The sequence below is a fragment of the Leuresthes tenuis genome, unplaced genomic scaffold, assembly GCF_036924035.1.
Source record: "Leuresthes tenuis unplaced genomic scaffold, fLeuTen1.0.hap1 SCAF_9, whole genome shotgun sequence".
Classification (NCBI taxonomy): Eukaryota; Metazoa; Chordata; class Actinopteri; order Atheriniformes; family Atherinopsidae; genus Leuresthes; species Leuresthes tenuis.
This window is the reverse complement of record NW_027325363.1, coordinates 9,829,582-9,847,199: the sequence shown is the minus strand read 5'-3', so window position 1 is coordinate 9,847,199 and position 17,618 is coordinate 9,829,582. Positions and strand designations below refer to the sequence as shown.

The following is a 17,618-nucleotide window of genomic DNA, read 5'->3' as shown; positions in this document are numbered from 1 at the left end:
AACAGCAAGACTTCACTTATACGACAGTGACCAACACCAAACCATGCAGGTGGTATTTTGTGACTGTGATGGATGTACAAGCAAAGGTAGCGTAAAAGAAAGAAATGAAAGGATCACATCAAAGTTCTCACCACATTTCTGTAAGACAATTACAACGGAAGATGGTTGTTGGTTAACTACTAGTTGGGTGCAGAGAGCATTTCAGATGACTATGATCTTGGATCCCAGTGGGGAAGAACACTTGTGTAATTACAGTGCCTTTCTCTCCCTTTGCTGCCTTTATGCCACCCACTCATTATCCAATTGAAACGCGTCCTTCTGTATCATAGCCTCCATTACTGGCTATATATACATATAAGTCTTTAGACATGAGACTTTCTGGCTGTTCACATTGGTGGGATTTTCTTGCAATGGACTTTACGCACGTGGCCTCTGGTGAACCCAAAAACTCATATCTGTTAACACATTATAAACAAGGTCCTCTGGCTGCAGAGTAAGCAAGTTGCAAGCTTAATAAATGACTTCCACGCTTATATAATTGGATTGGGGTGCCAAGGATATCTTCTGGATGTCCAAAAGGTCAAACAGCAACTTTTCTTGTTTCATCCACCTGTTGAATTTGAAAGTATTTTGCAAACGGGAAAGCTTTTTAAAACCACATTGGCTTTTAACCTCTTCTGTATCAGTTACATGTGAGCACAATATAGTGGTTGTCTGGTTGGCGAATAAAGACCTGTGTGGATACATGGTTTCAGGTAGCAACTGGGTTATCCAATTAAGCTGTGTATACGAGTCAGGCCAAAAACTAAAACATCCAAAAAAGGACAGAGGGCCTTTCTTTGTACTCTTTGACCCTCTGTGAATCACATTTAATACAGAATTATAGACAAAGCTACAAAGACAGCTAAAGATATTTTTTTTAGAAACAGAAACATAAAACATACTATGTGCATCAAACTTTTTACAGTATTACCTCTTGAATAATATGTTATTAGAATAACTATATGTTCAAATAATAGAAGAGAGTTGTTGTGTTGACTGAGTATCACAGAGATCAGTAACATAGCAGGAATAGCTCTACATTTATATGACTTTTTAACAACATTGAAATGCGTCAAATCCCGAATGGTCCAGACATTTACTCTCTAGCTTAATTGTAACAGTCTTCCTTTTTTTTAGCTCTTTATTTATTGATTATTTTAATATTTTAGCACAGAGATGCAAAGGTAAAGAAAAAAAAGCAATAAAAACAAATACAAAACATTAAAATTTGAGGTCCAGGGTTGAGCTATATGTATCCAAAAAACAAAATACCATTTTTTACCAATGCATCAACCAGATCTTTTTGGAGTCAAATTCAGTAAATTGCAACAGTTTTAATGATCCTTTAACATTTCAGTAGAACCCATCAGATCAACTTATGAAGTCCAACGACCCCAGCTGTGCTTAGTACTATTGCAACGTGTTAACAGTGGTGGAAAGATAATTAATGAGGATTTAGAATGACAAACAAATATCAATAATGTCATTAGTTACATGCAGTTGTTCAAAATTAGCTCCATTTGCTAAAAACTATATCTTGCTTTTACTTTTGAATGCATCTGCAACAGTAATCAGTGATAATATATAGTCAGAGAAGGCCTTTTTCTGTGTTGAGTACTTTCATTTTAGTTACTGTGTTTTGTTCTTTGCAGTTTGATAATAGTGCTTAAGGATGTAAATGCTCCTTTAATAGTTTTTGCTAAACAACATCATCAGTTATAAAAACAAATTTCACGCCCCCTGAAGTTTCAGATTGCCATCGTGACAATAATGTTTCCACCTCAGCTGATCGTATAATGGCAGAAAAAAAATGCAATTTCTCTACAAAATGACTACTGAAGAGATCTGTCAAGAATTGAGTGAATGATTTAGTTGTGCTGCATCTTCAATGCAGCATTAGCAAATGGGCGAAGTGTTCACTTGGGGCAAATAATCCAGGCTTCCAAGTGTAATACTTTTCAAGAATATTAGGGAATATGAACATATCATTCAAGTAGGTATTGTTTCATCGCCTCTTTCTTAGGTCTTCATTGTTTAAATTTTGTGGATAACCCTGGATTAATTAGTGTTAAATCAAATGACCGCACAGAAATGTTTATGTGTGTAAAAAATGCTGCAAAAAGTGCTCAGAAACAAGGATTCATTGGTCTAACACAAACCTTGATGCTTTTGTTATGATGGGCTTGAATATCATATTATATTTATTTGGCTCTCCCAGTAGTGAGAGTAGTCTTGTGGGAGCCCTGTCACTTACAATGACTGATCTCTTATCAGGAGAAACACATTTACAGAATGCCCTTTTTATTTATTTCATATTTACTGTTGAGCACTGTACCCACTGAGGAATGCAGTGGATTTACCTCCTGGTGGAAAATGCACTCACTTTAGGAAACATTCCCCTTTTAGACATCTGCGCTGCGTGTACCTCACATGTTCAAAAACAGAGAGAATGGTAACTCATTTAACTTTATGACCACAGTTTGTGTTCTTTGAGTGGCTTCACTGGAAAAAAGGGCATTTTTTAGGTGTAATAAGAGGTTGAGGCACTGCAACCCTGCTATTGTGTCCCTCTCTCTGAAGCTCAGCTGTGGACTGTTTTATTGAAGCTTCAAGGTCAACCAAGCCTCAGATTTACATTTACACTTCACTGATTCCATGTTGCTTTCCCCATTTCCTCTTGCGTGTCAAAACAAATTGCAGACATTGAAGGGAAAGTGAATCTATGTAGAACTTGACCTGGTATTGGTAATAAGTGTCAAACCTGTGTCCACTTTATGCAAACCAATGAAAATTGCAAAATATGGATATTACTATCTTGCTTGAATAATATTACATGTAGAGGAAATTTTCCACTTTGGAACAACTATTACAATAACCACAAAAATAGCACTAACTTTCTTTTAAGGATCCCTAATGGTGATGTTTCTAATTTCTCGGATAAAGGGTGTTTATACTGAGTAAAAGTACTGATTATGGCTAACTGAAATTAAAATAAATGTACTTGACAAATTGATATGCAGTGTGTATATCTGTACTTACTTGTGGTCCCAGAGTTGATCTGTTAACATTTGTAAAGATGCAAAAGAAATTAATCAAACTTTTTGGCCATGCTACTCAATAATTTTGTCCTTTTTCTCATGACAAAACTGAGAACATTAAAAGAAACAATAATCATTTTCACATAAAATTATAAATTATATCTAGATATGTTTCATTGTAATGAATGAAAGCCGTGATACTGCAACACAAGCGCGTCATGGTGGAATAAGGTCAGTTGATAGGAAAATGGCTCCCTCTGCTGGTCAACAGGCAACACTACAGGTCCAGGGACAGTTATAACAGATGTCACATCAGCCTATCACAGATTTGTAAAGGAACATTTCCAGTTTAAATTCAACTATCATTTTCCATGTATAGTTTCCTGAGAAGGCTTGTGTTAAATTGTGAACTGGCTCGAATATAAACAGGCTGAATGGAAGTGAATTGGACTTGAAGTCAGGAATACACTAATTAGGGAATTCAGAAAGAAATGAAGAAATCATTTCAGAAAGAAAAGGAAATTAAAAAGTAAAAATACAGAAATCAGGCATTCAAAAAGAAAGAAAGAAAAAGAAGAAAGCTTTTGATTTAACACAAAAAGTTTAATAAAAACCTCATTGACCTTGATTTTTTTTCTTTAGAAAACAGCTCAACGTTTCGACTGCTGTTTCATTAAAGTTTTATTCTGTAAAGATTTAAATGATCATCTGGTCAAATTAGGCTGCGATACTTTTCTTTCTTTCATTTTATCTTTAGTTTAGATCCTATGATTGGTATCACACTTTAGATGGTCATAAAACAAGACAGACGCTGACGTCACCTGAATCACATGACAGCGGTTTTACAACAATTTTCATCATCTCCTGTCAATAAAATCTGATGTGTCCTAAAGGGCTTTTGTAGCATATCGATGTTGATCAAAGCTTTTAAAACTGGTAACGAGTCACGAGAGTCTATCATATCAAACTTAAGTCATATGTGTCCTGGTGTCACATTCTCACAACTGGACCTCACACTCAACGACGACCTCTGCCCCCACGGAAGTGCGTCTTCCCCTTCTGTACACACGGAGAGGGGAAGTGTGACCGCCACTGAGACGCTCTCTGGGACCACCAGTGGATGGAGACATGGATAACGGAGTACAGGGCTCATCTCTTTCTTCATGGAGTGAATGTTTCGTGGTAAAGCGGATCCGCATGTTGGTTCCTGTTGGTTTCAAGGGCGAAATAATAGAGTTGGCAAAACTGTCCGGACCAGTGGTAAGTGTCCTTATTTAAATGCGCTCTCAGTACCCCATCTTAATGAGGGTTACTGCTACTTACCAATGATCAAACTAAGATAACCTTACTTTTTTAATGTAATGAATGTGATTTACAGTTAAGGCTGACTAGAGCGGGAGTAAATTGACTCAAAGCGCAATTTGTCACCAGTTACTTATAATGAGTATTTTCTGAGCTACTTTTTTATTGAAACTGATTTTCCTTTTCAGATTATTGCCCAGCTCATGAGTTTTGCTGTGAGTTTTGTCAGTACTGTTTTCTGTGGTCATTTGGGGCGGACTGAGCTGGCGGGAGTATCTTTGGCTATAGCAGTAAGCGCAGTGATGCTCTTACAGTAACATTGTCCATTTCAAACAATTTAACAATTTAACCAGCCTGTGTTTTCTGTCAAATCCTCAGGTCATCAATGTCACAGGCCTATCTATTGGCTCTGGATTGGCCTCAGCATGCGATACTCTCGTGTCTCAGGTATGAGTATTAACCCATCAGGTAGGTCTTTTGACAAACATTGTCAGGACTCTAAGACTTTAGTCTAATTCTATATATTCATAGACCTATGGGAGCCGCAACCTCCTGAAAGTTGGAGTCATTATGCAGCGGGCGATCCTCATTTTGTTACTGGCATGTTTCCCCTGCTGGGCGATACTCATCAACACAGAGCCCATTCTGTTGGCTGTCAGACAAGAGCCAGAAGTAGCCAGGTCAGCTCTCTTATAATCCACCATCATCTTTTGCTTTTGAATATTTCAGAATATTAATCTTGTTCATTGTGATGGAAAATCTCTCTCTAGGTTGTCTCAGATGTATGTGAAGATCCTCATGCCAGCACTTCCTGTGAGTATGTCTGCCTTAAACTGTAACTCTTTTTTGTAGTTTACGTCATCATCACAACCTTGATCAATGCTGGACACAGAAGAAAAGACACAACATGAGTTGTAACAACAACTAAGTGGTTTACTTATCAGAAAGAAACTTCCCTGGTCAAAATAGTTACTTTTTGTAGTACAAATTTTCTAAAATGCACTTTTCAGCATGAAAAATAGCTTTTATCATTCATAGTCATATGTATTTTATATACATTTCTCTATGATATCAACATTAGCCCTCGGAAGTTTATGATCACGCCGGCGTGATCAGATCGCATGGCGTCATTACGGCGCCGTAGAAAAAAAACTGCAATTCATTTTGATATTACAAACTAGAAAAAAAAGTGGGCTCAGACCCCAGAGGGTTAGATAACGTCTGATTCAAAAATATTGTTTCATTTTGCCAACATATTAGCGTGTTTTATTTAGGGAGTCGGAAAATACTGTCAATAGATACAAAAGATCCATTTTCATAATTTCTTAAGAAATAAAACATTAGACAAATCAGGCCATGTGTGAACAAAACCCACTTGTTAAAAAAAACAGCATATTGATAAAAATAAAACCAGAAAGTTCAATCTGATGTATCTGAATAATCTAAATAAATGCTCCAGTCAGGCCACGTGGGCAAGAAGTGATGTCAGCCTCTGTTCTTGATGCTGAGTAAACATTGAAAGCGTGTCCAAAAACATACAGCTTAACTTACAACATGTTTAATTTGTTGTTGTGTTACAGGCTGCGTTCATGTATTCATTAGAATCAAGATATCTGCAAAACCAGGTAGGTTCATGACTTTTCCCCCTGAAACAGTTTGATATTAGAAATTAGACGAAACATGGCCGGTGATGTCCTCCCTTTTATCCCCAAAAGGACAGAGCAGAAATATGCAATACATTTATTTTACTTCAGGTTTATCAGTGTCAATCGATTCATACTAACTGATCTGAAGTGAGGAGGTCAGAGGTCCCTGAAATATTCCATATCATGGACAGGATAAATTAGAAACCAGAAACATACATTTTTCCCGAATATACTGAGCCCAAAGACTGATTAGTTACGCCTGCCTCCCAATAACTCATAGCACCACAGATTGCTGTTTTCTTACATTCTGGTCAATCATAGCTATATCTTTTCTCTGTTTATGTGAAACCACAAAAATGTCATATTTCCAGGGTTCTCACTTCATCTATAGTTAATAAGAGCAGTATGTGGCACTTTTCTTTTAGGGTATCATTTGGCCACAGGTAATCACTGGCTTTGTGGTCAATCTTCTTAACGCTCTCATCAACTACATTGTTCTCTTTGCATTAAACATGGGAGTAGCGTGAGTATGTTTTAGTGGATTGCACATGACCTTGTCAGTATTGTATGTAACGCTTGTATCACATAACAAATATTGTACAAATTAATGCTCCTTACAGAGGTTCTGCTGTTGCCAATACAATCTCCCAGTTCTCCATGGCTGGAATTCTCTACGCTTATATCATGTGGAAAGGTCTTCACAAGGCCACCTGGGGAGGTGAGTCATTTGTATTAGATGGTAGCGATCCTCAAAGGAGACGCATTATCTCCTTCTTTTCACAAGTTGACACAATTCCTTATGAAATTTCTTTGACACATTTTGATCAAAGTCGCACAGAGAGACTCCACCACTTCACCCTTTTTAGCCATAAATGTATGCCTCCCTACAGAGTGGCCCATTTTATGTCGTGGAGTGACCCACTCTAACCCCTCAACACACCGCTCTTTCTCTTTCTTTCGCTCTCTTTTTAGAATAGCTGTACTGAATAACCCTTGAATTAGTTTACTATGAGAAAACATACAGTAAATAGCTCGAGAGCTGACACCAGCAAACACCAAACTAATTACTTGACTGACAATTTCATTCTCAATTATTTACATTTCCTCTAATCCACAGTTCTGCCACAGACAGTTGGCACAGTTCACTCTTTCAAACACAATCTCATCACGAGTCATGCATTGAACTGGCCCAAATCGGTCAAATGCTCTGTGTTTTGTTTACATTTTAGAGGCTAATGCTAAGAACTGTTGCTTATATTGGCAAACTTTAACTGATGTTGAAATTCAACTTCCCAGTCATGAGGTGCACAAAATGCAGCATGAATTAGTTACATTTAGATGGACATATAGATGATTGGGCTAAATGTTTCCTCTCTGAGCTGAGAAATCTGCAAGTCTGGAAGAGTCTGAAAGAGATATTGTCAGACCCAGGAAACGACAAACAAAACTACCAGCGTTGTGTATTTTTTTAGTTGGAAGTGAATTCAGACCCAGATCTCGAGAAGAAATCCCTGAAATCTCTTATAGTTGATGAATGATGAATGTATGAGAGAGAGTCTATTTTAGAGCCCTACTGGCATGTCACTGGTTTACACATGATCAACAAATAAACTACTAAGAAATGAATAAAGGGAATTATTACACATTTTAAATGACTGAGAGGAATGAGTGAAATGGCTTTTAATGACTTATGAAAGGCTCTGTATAATCAAGCAACAGTCCAAAGAGCAAATCTTGTGGCCAGGGCAGAACAAAGGCAGTAGATTAGATCAGATCCAGGTGACTTGGCCTGAAAGAAGCAGTAAAACAAAGCTCTCTTTACTCTTTAGAAAATCTAAGATTTGGTGGACTGTTGTTACAGGCGGACTGATGATAGAACACTTCAGAACATTCATGAAGTGACTACGCATTATTTTGAGATATTATTATTTTCCTTCTATCCCATGTCACATGTGTGAAGTTAAATGTAAAATGTTTGCCTTCTATATAACTGCCTCTCCATCCCATCCACAGGCTGGTCTAAAGAATGCCTCCAGGACTGGAGCTCATACATCCATTTGGCTGTCCCTGGCATGGTCATGCTGTGTGTCGAGTGGTGGACATATGAGATTGGAAGTTTTCTGGCAGGTAATATCGCAGACCACGTTATTAGTTGTGAAGCATCTGTGTTTATGAACTGTAAAATGTAACAGCTGTCTGTCTTTGAAAGGTCTAATAAGTGAGGTGGAACTTGGAACTCAATCAGTTGTGTATGAACTGGCAAATGTTGCCTACATGGTGAGTGCTTTTTTGTGGAAAAAAACACCTCCTTCAACAAACACTGAATGTATAAGACATTCTCAGAATGTCAGATGAATCACAATAGTGTGTTTTTTTTTTCTTTTGCTAGTTCCCCATGGGCTTCAGCGTGGCAGGCAATGTGAGAGTTGGAAATGCTTTGGGAGCCGGTGAAACCGAGCAGGCCAAGCTGTCTGCGAAACTCACAGTGTTCTGTGCAGGTCAGTATGTACTCAAATGTTACATGTAAGCCACAGTACAGTACAAAAGTCTTGGGCCACTCTTCATTTGTTTTTTATATTGCCAGGAAAACAGGACATCGGTGCAGCGATGTATTGAAACTTGAAAAACATAAATGGTTATGTAGTATATAAGGTAGAAACAGAGTTTTCTTGAGGGTAAATATTTAGTCTGAGGTCCGCGCTCTAGGGAGCAGAAAATTCATTTTTTGAACAGAAAATGAATGCTCTCTTCTTCACTTGTTATTTACTTATAAGATGATATGTTGGTGTAGTTTCTGAGTCATCGAGGTCATGGTAATCCTAACATTTTCTGTTGCCAATTTCAAGGCCTTTACTTTTGCGGTGCCCTTTATAGTGGAATTTATAAGAGAAAATGGTTGCTCTGTGTGTGATATTATTAGCTGTGCTGTTCATTAAAAAGTGGATATTTGAATGTGTTGCTCTTTACCACAGCATCAGTATCTGTCTGCTTGGCAGTTCTTATTGGGAGCTTGAAGGATCATATCTCTTATATCTTTACATATGATGAGTAAGTACATGTTTTCTATTAACCCCAGCTCTAGTTAATGTGTAAAAAGAATTCGGATTCTTGGATGTTAGACATTTCGACTTCACATAAGTCATTGCCTACATAGAAATCTGAACTTTGCATGTATATTTGGTTTGTATTTTGTACTTTGGTTTCCTGGATTCATTCTATGATCTTTGTATATCTCTCAGTTAGATTAAGTTGGTTTTATTATATGTATTATTCTCGGGTGTTGACTTATTTCTGCTGTGCTCAGTTAGTTTTTGTCATGTTTTGTAGTCCAGTTAACTTAAGTTCTAGTTCCATTTTATAGAGCCTGTTCCTCTGTTCACTATGTAGTTGTACTCTGTCCTTTGTTGCATTTCAGACCTTTTGTTGATTACCACCCAACTGTTCTGTGTCACTCATTATCTTCTTCCTCATGTGCTGCTCCAGTTGCTTTGTGCTTTACCAGACCCTTGTCATTGTTTGTCATTGTATGTCTCAGCCTCTGTGCCCAGTTCATTTCGTTGCTGCTTCCCTCTGTATAGTGCTTTTGAACTGTTTTTGGACTACCTGTCAGTACAGGGCCTTCTATTTGTTTTTGTCAATTTGATTAAAGACTTTAGTTCTTTTTCTGCATGCCTACAGAGCCTAGTCTGCATTTGGGTCCTTATCTCCTCACCACCTTGTTACAATAATCTTTACATATTAACTACATGTAAAGTGTAAACTATAAACTATATGTTGTTGCTGTTCCACTTGGTTAATGCACACCATAGCAATATATGTCCCTTTTGTCAAAGCATGTAGAAAGCTCAAATGTAAGAACAAAAATGCATTATGATTCAGTAGTTTCCCCACATATCATATATTGCATTATATGATCCTACTTACATTTTGTGTCTTTCTTCTTTCAGACAAATTAGAGAAAGAGTTTCTGATGTCATATCTTTTTACGCTCCGTTCTTTCTTTTAGATGCGATATCTGTGAGTATCTTTGCCATCATGTCTAAACAACATCTAATGTCAATAAACATATCTATATATAAGATGATTACATATATAAAAGAAGAACTTCCTTATCATCCTTATTCTCTGTGCATGACTAGGCCGCCTCTGGAGGCATTATAAGAGGTACAGGTAAACAGAGAGTTGGGGCTATTTGCAACATTGTGGGATATTATGGCATAGGCTTCCCTCTTGGAGTGCCACTGATGTTTGCAGCCAAATTAGGAATCACGGGTAAGATTTACAGCTGTTAATAACATTTAGTTATTAGTACCACATTGTTGCCTAACTTAGGCATAGCATTTTGATTTTACAGTTCTTTTTAACTGTTGTGAGCAAAATGTGTAACTGTTTTTACTCCCCAGGTCTTTGGACAGGCTTGGTTACCTGTGTATCACTACAATGCACATTCCTGATTTTCTATCTGGTCAAAATGAACTGGAAGACAGTTACAATCGAGGTGAGTATTCAAAGGTAAACGTTCCCATTCTAAATGGCATAAGGCTGGCTCTCTCTGATTGGAAATGTACATTTTCACATTGTTTCTCTTCCAGGCTCAGGTCAGAGCGGGGTTACGAGAGATCCCTACTAACACAAGTAAGAAAGACTCTTCAACAATGCTTTTTAAAAAAAAAAAATTTCTAAAATGAAAAATTAATTCCTGCTCAATAACTGCATCTGTGCAAAAGAAAAACAAGTGCAAGTACTGGAAACTTGAATGAAATTGAAAAAAGCCAGAAAATATTGTGTTAAACTGAAGTTCTTAAAATTCACATCAAATGTATGTGATTTTACAGACTTGTCTGCTGTGATTGATCTAGTATTGACAAATACTATTTCTGTTTCAAACTGTTTCTGTTTGTAGAGTATTTTGTGAAAAAAAGTACCAAACCACACAATTCCAACAAGACCTTGGTACATTGAAGTTGAACTGACAACAGCTGGCTTAATCATACACCTAGGTCCCCTCAGACTGTCTTCTCTAAACTAGTACCCTTGAGTTACTAACAATGATTATTCTATCAAACAAACATTAACAACTTAGGTGTTAGATTACAAGCTGTTGTCACATTTTTTAAAAGACTTACACTTGTCACAACTGTCACAACTGAAAGGCACTCGATTGGTCCCTCTGAGCACTGAATGGCTCACCAATTTGAGTCTTAAATCAAGTCAGACTATTTATATTGACCCTTTATTCTTTTCATAATTACACGACCAATTATACATGAAGTTCATAAACATCTACACCAAATACAAGAAAATGTCTAATAATAATAATTTTAAAAAATCTGAATAATCATCAGCAGCAGCCATTTATCAAAAGGTCTAAGCATATCTAATTTTTATATCCAGGTCCCCAACCAGAGGATGCAGGGAACTCACAATGCCAAACAGACACCGTTGACCTGGGTGACATTGAGGAGGTACCTGCAATAAAAACAGTGGAGGACGAGCTCTCCTACAGGACTCTGGTTCTGCGTAGAGGCCTGGCTCTGGCGGTCATGCTATTTATCTTGGCTGCTGGAATCATTATAAACCTGCTGATCTCTAATTTGGTGACATGACTAAGTGAAATCTGTTGTAGTGAAGTTACTCTTTTAGCAACCAGAGCTCAGCATAATGTAGGTGTTTGCACCGCAGGAAAAAGGACAGTGGAGAGTCACAAGAGCTGATGAGCAGGGTACAGAGAGAATACAGGGGGACAGAGAATGCAGAGGGAGTTGATCGATGACTTAATATCAGAAAGCTAGATATTTCCCTGATACAGCAAGATTTTTCCTGCAACTCTTGCAGTGTGAAGTCCACAGCCACATACTGACAAAGAGTGCTGAGTCAAACTGAAGTGGATTCATCAGTAACGTGATTCAAACAATAAAGAGAAATTATTGTGCTTATCTTTGACCTACTCTGGCTCTTCATTTGGGACCAGCACAGAGGAGAAAATTTGATCAGGAGTGTATGTTGCATTGATCCAGTCCACTGTATGGTTATGCGTTGGAAAGCGTGTCTCTGGCAGGGGCACGAGGAAGTGCGCAATTGCTCCCACAGCCAGAAGAGCAGCCGCTGCAAATATTGTGAGGCCTCGCCTGAAGATCAGCTGAGTGGTAGAGAGACGGTTTCCCTTCAGCTGCTGGACCGCATGCTCACCCTGAACCTCGGTTTTTCCATCATGGCACTCAGTGCTCACAGATATGTAGCCATCTACTGACTGGGTCAAAGCATCACATTTTCCATCAGTTAATTGTGTTAGATTATAGACCATAAACTTGTATAAAAAAGATGAAGCCATGAAGGGAAATTAAGCATTGTTGAGTACTGTACTTACTTTCATTTTACATGCTGTATGGTCAACAGTGCCCTCAGTTTCCGATGAGCCAGCTGTGATCAATAATGTCATGTGAGTTGTTTTCTGGGACAGTTTGACAGCCTGCAATCAAGCAGATATAAAAACTCAATTAGGTTTGTACTCATATGTAAAAAGAATTGCTAAGTCAAACAGGCCTTTGCAAGAACCTTAATGCTAAATCAGCCAGTAAAATACCTCCTGTGTAATTTTATCCCAGTTCAGTCTGAATATGACAATGATGTAGAAGGTAGATTGTAAAATGACGCAAACTAGCAGTCCCACCCAAAAACCTGTTAAGAAAAGGACAAGTCAGTTAAGTGTGAAACTGATTTCAGTTGAACAAAGAAGCTTCAAGAAGTTAGACAAAAAGAGTTCCTTTTAATTACCTAAAACTCGTAGTTTGGCAACAAACATTAAAGTCACACTCAGTGAAAGCCCTATGCAGTAGTATCCAATGAAATTAGCCACTGCTGGAATCTTCTGTTTGCCTGTGCCCAAGAAGATGCCGGTGCACACACACTGTGATTTAAAGTGACAGATCTCTTATTAGTATGCACTTCCATGCACTGGCGGCCCTTTTGTTATTTCTGTAACTCTAAATATTTTATAATGTATATATTTGACTTATTCTAAATACATTAAGTAGCAAATTGAATATAGAAACTCACCACAAGACCATCAAAGAACTGAAGGAAACAGTAAGCATTCATCAAGTGTGAGATCAGACCTATGATCTTCCTGAAAATGAGGTTTTACAATGACGAATCATGGTAGGTGGCAACAGTATTACTATTATAGACGTGTGAGCACATGTGTAGACTCACTCATCAGAGGTGAAGATGAAGCCAATCACTGTTTTAGTCAAGCCAAGTACAAGACCTTCAACAACCGCAAAGCTACCTGAAAAAAATTTAGCTGGGATGTCCATCAAATAGTAGAGAAACCTCGTTTGATATAGGCTATGATAGAAATCTAACTGACCTGCAAGAGTGAGGGACACCTTGCTGGTTAGGACTGCCCTGTCTCTGTCTCCTGCACCGAGTGCATTCCCCACTCGGACACATGTGGCAGCTTGAATACCAAGTGGGAACTATGGATTAAGAATTGTGTGGGAAAAAATGTGGCAAAAGAAGTCCTGAAAGGGATTTTATTTGAAACGTTTAAAAGTGAGACAGATGGGCTCTGACATGCAGTCAATACACAGTACCATGTAGGTGATAAAAGCCACCATTATCACAGCATGTTGGGCTGCCAACTCATCTTCACTCAGCATTCCTGATCATTACAGATAAAGAAGAATGAGGAGTCATGACTGAAAATTAATTTATGTTTTTAAAAAACTCTATAATTGTCTGGATTACCTGCAAAGAATCCCCCAAACTCATAAACCCACCACTCAAAGCACTTCATTAATGTGCTAGGGATGGCAAGCTTCATGTAAGAGCCCCACTCCTGCAGCGATTCCACAGACCAGCCTGTAGGGGGAGGGAGACACTCATTTATGTACAGAGAAAAACATGGAATAACAACAAATGACTTTTTAAGATCATTACATCACCACTCTTAACAACTCTCCATCACCTCCCCATGTTGTAATGTGGAGCTTCTTCCACCAAATGTAGGCAAACAGAAAAGTACAGATGTAAATCTGAGACAGACTGTTGGCTGCTGCAGATCCACTGCAAGGCATACACATTTAAGTTTATATCAGTGTATGAACAGATTCATTTAGATTTGAAATATTGTACTGACATTAATAAGCATGCCTACCGAACACCCAAATCAAGCCAATAAAGGAAGACGTAGTTTGTCATCACGTTTGCAATGTTTGCCAAAGCAGCAGCATACATCTGTGGCAGTATTATTCCCTGAGAACACAACCATAAGAAAACATGTGATTACCATGACCGATCCTATTTTTTTTATAAAAAAAGTAGATTTAGTAAGATTTTCATTATTTGTCTACACTAAGATTAAATTATATACAATTAACATAGAAAACTGGATGTGGATATACCTGATTCTGCAGGTAAGACACCTGAAGATGATGTAGAAACATTGCCTACAAAGAGAACTTTTGTCAGTTTCATAATTTCTTTGACAATTTATCACTCAAAACAAATAAACATCTATTTAAATTGTGTTTAATTCAATAAAAGAAAGTTAAAATGACTCACAGGCACCGCAGGAAGGAAGGCTGTGATATACTCCTGGGCTATTCTGCGAACAACAGACTGTATTTACATCTGGCAGTGGTCAATTTTAAGAACTAAGCACTATCAAACCATAAAATCATAGATAATGAACTGAATTTAATTGAATGAAACTTTATTGATCCCAACAGCAAATTAGATTGTTTGAGTATAGTGAATGTTATTGACTGAAACAAAAAAATTCAGTTGAAATAGTAAGAAGAAATATTCAATAGTCTCATTATAAGTGCATGATAATATCTTTTATATTAAAATCAATCAATCTCTCATTTTTTAATTAGGTTTTATAGGATTTTTAGGGTTCAGTGCGCATATGATTACTTTACAGCTAAGAATATACCAATATGTAATAATTTTGGAGAAAGCCAGTTTTACAATTCTTGTTATATTTTATTGGCATATTGTAATGAAATAAACTAAAACATATTAAACTGATTTTTAAATTAAGAAAAAATAAACATGTTGTGAGATTAAAAGTGCCCTGAATCAGGTTTTACTTGTGTTATCTTGCCTGAAACTAAGTGACTATAAATAATGTGAAATAAACTGTGTGAATCAGTCACAGTGAGAGCTATATCGCACAATTGCATTGTTCTGGTAATCTACCGCAGCCTCATCAGTGGAAACTGACTTCTCATGTCCTCTGATAAGTGGCAGCCATTAAAGTAAAGAAATCGAGCAAGCTAATGACTTATGGAGTTAATCATACAACAATAACAGCTATACTAATTATATATACTAATCATTAACATTCAACCAAATCATACCAGTGTTACTCTGTGTCTACTAGACTTGAATCCTTGAATCCAAGACAAACCAATTTTGTATGGCCCAAAGATCTGAGTATCTGCTAACCTTTCTGGAAGTTCGTTGCACTCTAGTGTTTACAGTCATGCTTCTTAAAAGACATATTTGGTGTATCTTAAAATGCAGGCACAGTGTGCTGAAGCACTCCTAATTAAGCTACATCAAATAATTTAAGAGCAGAATTCCCGAAATAAAACTTTCACATTAAATTTCCACAAGTGGCAATGGCTATTTGTCACTCTTTTGAACACGGGGTCTACATTTAGAGTATTAATGTATTTATTAGTCTGTTCTGAGAATCTGTGGAGGCCTGAAGTGATATTATTGTAGACATCTTGGTTGTCGTTTAGCAGATTTGGTATTATGTTCAACTGATAACCAGCCCATCTAACACACATTAAAATAAGTGGTAGAAACAGTATTGCAGCATATTTATTACTGTAAGGTACCTGGCCACTTCAGGGTTTTGCCCCAGACATAACAGAATAGCCTGGGCATTGATGAGGAGCCCCCAGCAGGGCAGACAGAACAAAAGCAGGATGATGATGCTCCGCTGAAGAATCACTCCCACCCGCAGCAGGTTCTTACCACCAAACGTCTGTCAACATGATCATTTCGGAAACCAGACCAGGAGTAAAGATGACAGGCCAATGTAAATATCAGGTGTATGAAATTATTGTATAAAATGGGTATTGCATACCTGAGACACCAAAGTATCACATGCCAGTCCCAGACCATATCCTGTTGCTGCAGTGGTAACATTTATGGTCTGAAATAGATATACTCAGTGGTAAGCAATATATACTCAAGAGCACATAGTGCATTGATACAATCTTTCTGAGTCATTCTCAAGGGATTTTCAATGAATTATCTTGTTGAGTTGCAAAATAATAAAAAAATCCCTCCACCAGCTGCCTGGAAACACCATTTTTATATCTTAATTTGTCATATTAACCTCCATGATTCTGCAGAGCGCACAGCTGGCCACTTACCGCAGAGGCTAATCCATAGCCAGCCATCACTTCATTTCCCAGACGCCCACAAAACATTGTCACCAAAAACGGAAGCAGGTAATTGAGGATTCGGGAGAGCAGCTAGAAAGACAAACATGAACGGTGCAGGTAAAACATCTACCAGCTGACAGGTGATCTTTCAGCGTGCTATCAGTAGTGTTTGTCATCAGATTCTGTCTGGACAAAGTGATTTATGACACTGCCATTGCTTTTGAAGGTGGTAGACACTGCTCAACAATTAAAACCTGCCAAAGTCTGTTATATTGATTTTTGCTTTTAAGTCCCAGACCTGTCAAAAAAATGTTCTGGCAGTCACAAACTGTCATCAATCTTCTCTTGTATTCATCGGCTTGTGGACCACAATCATCACAGTTTCTTACAGTTTTCTTACTGTTCTTACTGACAGAACAGGATGTGTGAACAGTGCCAGTCCTTACCAGAGGCCCTGTCATCCTCAGGATGTGGTACAGTTCCTCTCTGTGAGCCTCGGGAATCCTATGGCGAGCCCACCTGCAGCAAAAAGGCTTATCACCTGACCCCTCCATGTCTACAGCACAAGATACTAATGTAAGTCCTTTACCAAACTGTCTTTCTTCGCGCTCACATACATTCTTTGTTGATCTCGGGATGTTGCAAGGGATGGAAAACTTGCTGTGGTTTGAGCTGCCCTGGAAACAAGCCAGAACCAGCTGAAACAACAGAGATTGTAAAACAAAGACAAAAAAACACACTGCTATCCCAACCAAGACTAAGAAGGAAGACTTGAAAGGGAGAATGTTTAGATCTGAGTGATGAAACATGTAAAAGACAATGAACCACCACTGGTTTTCGCCCAGGGAGGGACCTGTCCAAGAGAATAACAAGATTTCTATCATTTGAAAGATAATGCATTTACAGAACGGCTAACCAAACTACAGACATTGTTGGCGACAATGAGAATTTAACCCTTTGAAACCTCTAATATACTTATACAGTTGCTCAACAATCCAACATGTTGGCTGTAGTAACAGAGGTTAAAACCTCACACTGAAATACAACATAAATGGCCAATATACCAGATCACATTCCCAAAACAGTACTCATGACAGTTAGATCTATCTATCTATCTATCTATCTATCTATCTATCTATCTATCTATCTATCTATCTATCTATCTATCTATCTATCTA

General features: G+C 37.8%; 2 protein-coding genes across 2 annotated transcripts; one reads left to right on the top strand and one right to left on the bottom strand.

Annotated features, from left to right (window-relative positions):
- Positions 1 to 4,175: 4,175 nt before the first annotated feature.
- Positions 4,176 to 11,964, top strand: slc47a3 (solute carrier family 47 member 3). The gene is made up of 17 exons (XM_072392227.1): positions 4,176 to 4,340; positions 4,571 to 4,672; positions 4,761 to 4,829; positions 4,914 to 5,062; positions 5,153 to 5,195; positions 5,963 to 6,007; positions 6,454 to 6,551; positions 6,649 to 6,746; positions 8,042 to 8,155; positions 8,238 to 8,305; positions 8,418 to 8,526; positions 9,001 to 9,076; positions 9,976 to 10,045; positions 10,168 to 10,300; positions 10,432 to 10,526; positions 10,621 to 10,663; positions 11,423 to 11,964. The coding sequence occupies exons 1-17, from the start codon at positions 4,209 to 4,211 to the stop codon at positions 11,632 to 11,634; spliced, it is 1,656 nt and encodes a 551-aa protein (XP_072248328.1). The 5' UTR covers positions 4,176 to 4,208; the 3' UTR covers positions 11,635 to 11,964.
- Positions 11,941 to 17,180, bottom strand: LOC140314153 (multidrug and toxin extrusion protein 1-like). Its single transcript, XM_072392226.1, has 17 exons — positions 16,887 to 17,180; positions 16,429 to 16,530; positions 16,137 to 16,205; positions 15,886 to 16,034; positions 14,594 to 14,636; positions 14,434 to 14,478; positions 14,187 to 14,284; positions 13,998 to 14,095; positions 13,778 to 13,891; positions 13,624 to 13,691; positions 13,398 to 13,506; positions 13,241 to 13,316; positions 13,085 to 13,154; positions 12,803 to 12,935; positions 12,612 to 12,706; positions 12,396 to 12,497; positions 11,941 to 12,278 (listed from the first exon to the last, which is right to left on the bottom strand). The coding sequence occupies exons 1-17, from the start codon at positions 16,992 to 16,994 to the stop codon at positions 11,973 to 11,975; spliced, it is 1,785 nt and encodes a 594-aa protein (XP_072248327.1). The 5' UTR covers positions 16,995 to 17,180; the 3' UTR covers positions 11,941 to 11,972.
- Positions 17,181 to 17,618: the final 438 nt, after the last annotated feature.

Bases quoted from the DNA above. Each gene is read 5' to 3' on its own strand.
- slc47a3 (XM_072392227.1), top strand. From the start codon at position 4,209: ATGGATAACGGAGTACAGGGCTCATCTCTTTCTTCATGGAGTGAATGT. The intron at 4,341-4,570 runs GTAAGTGTCCTT...TTTCCTTTTCAG, and splicing joins CAAAACTGTCCGGACCAGTG to ATTATTGCCCAGCTCATGAG. The intron at 8,306-8,417 runs GTGAGTGCTTTT...TTCTTTTGCTAG, and splicing joins TGGCAAATGTTGCCTACATG to TTCCCCATGGGCTTCAGCGT.
- LOC140314153 (XM_072392226.1), bottom strand. From the start codon at position 16,994: ATGGAGGGGTCAGGTGATAAGCCTTTTTGCTGCAGGTGGGCTCGCCAT. The intron at 14,096-14,186 runs GTAGGCATGCTT...TATGCCTTGCAG, and splicing joins TGGCTTGATTTGGGTGTTCG to TGGATCTGCAGCAGCCAACA. The intron at 13,317-13,397 runs GTCAGTTAGATT...AATTTTTTTCAG, and splicing joins GGTGTCCCTCACTCTTGCAG to GTAGCTTTGCGGTTGTTGAA.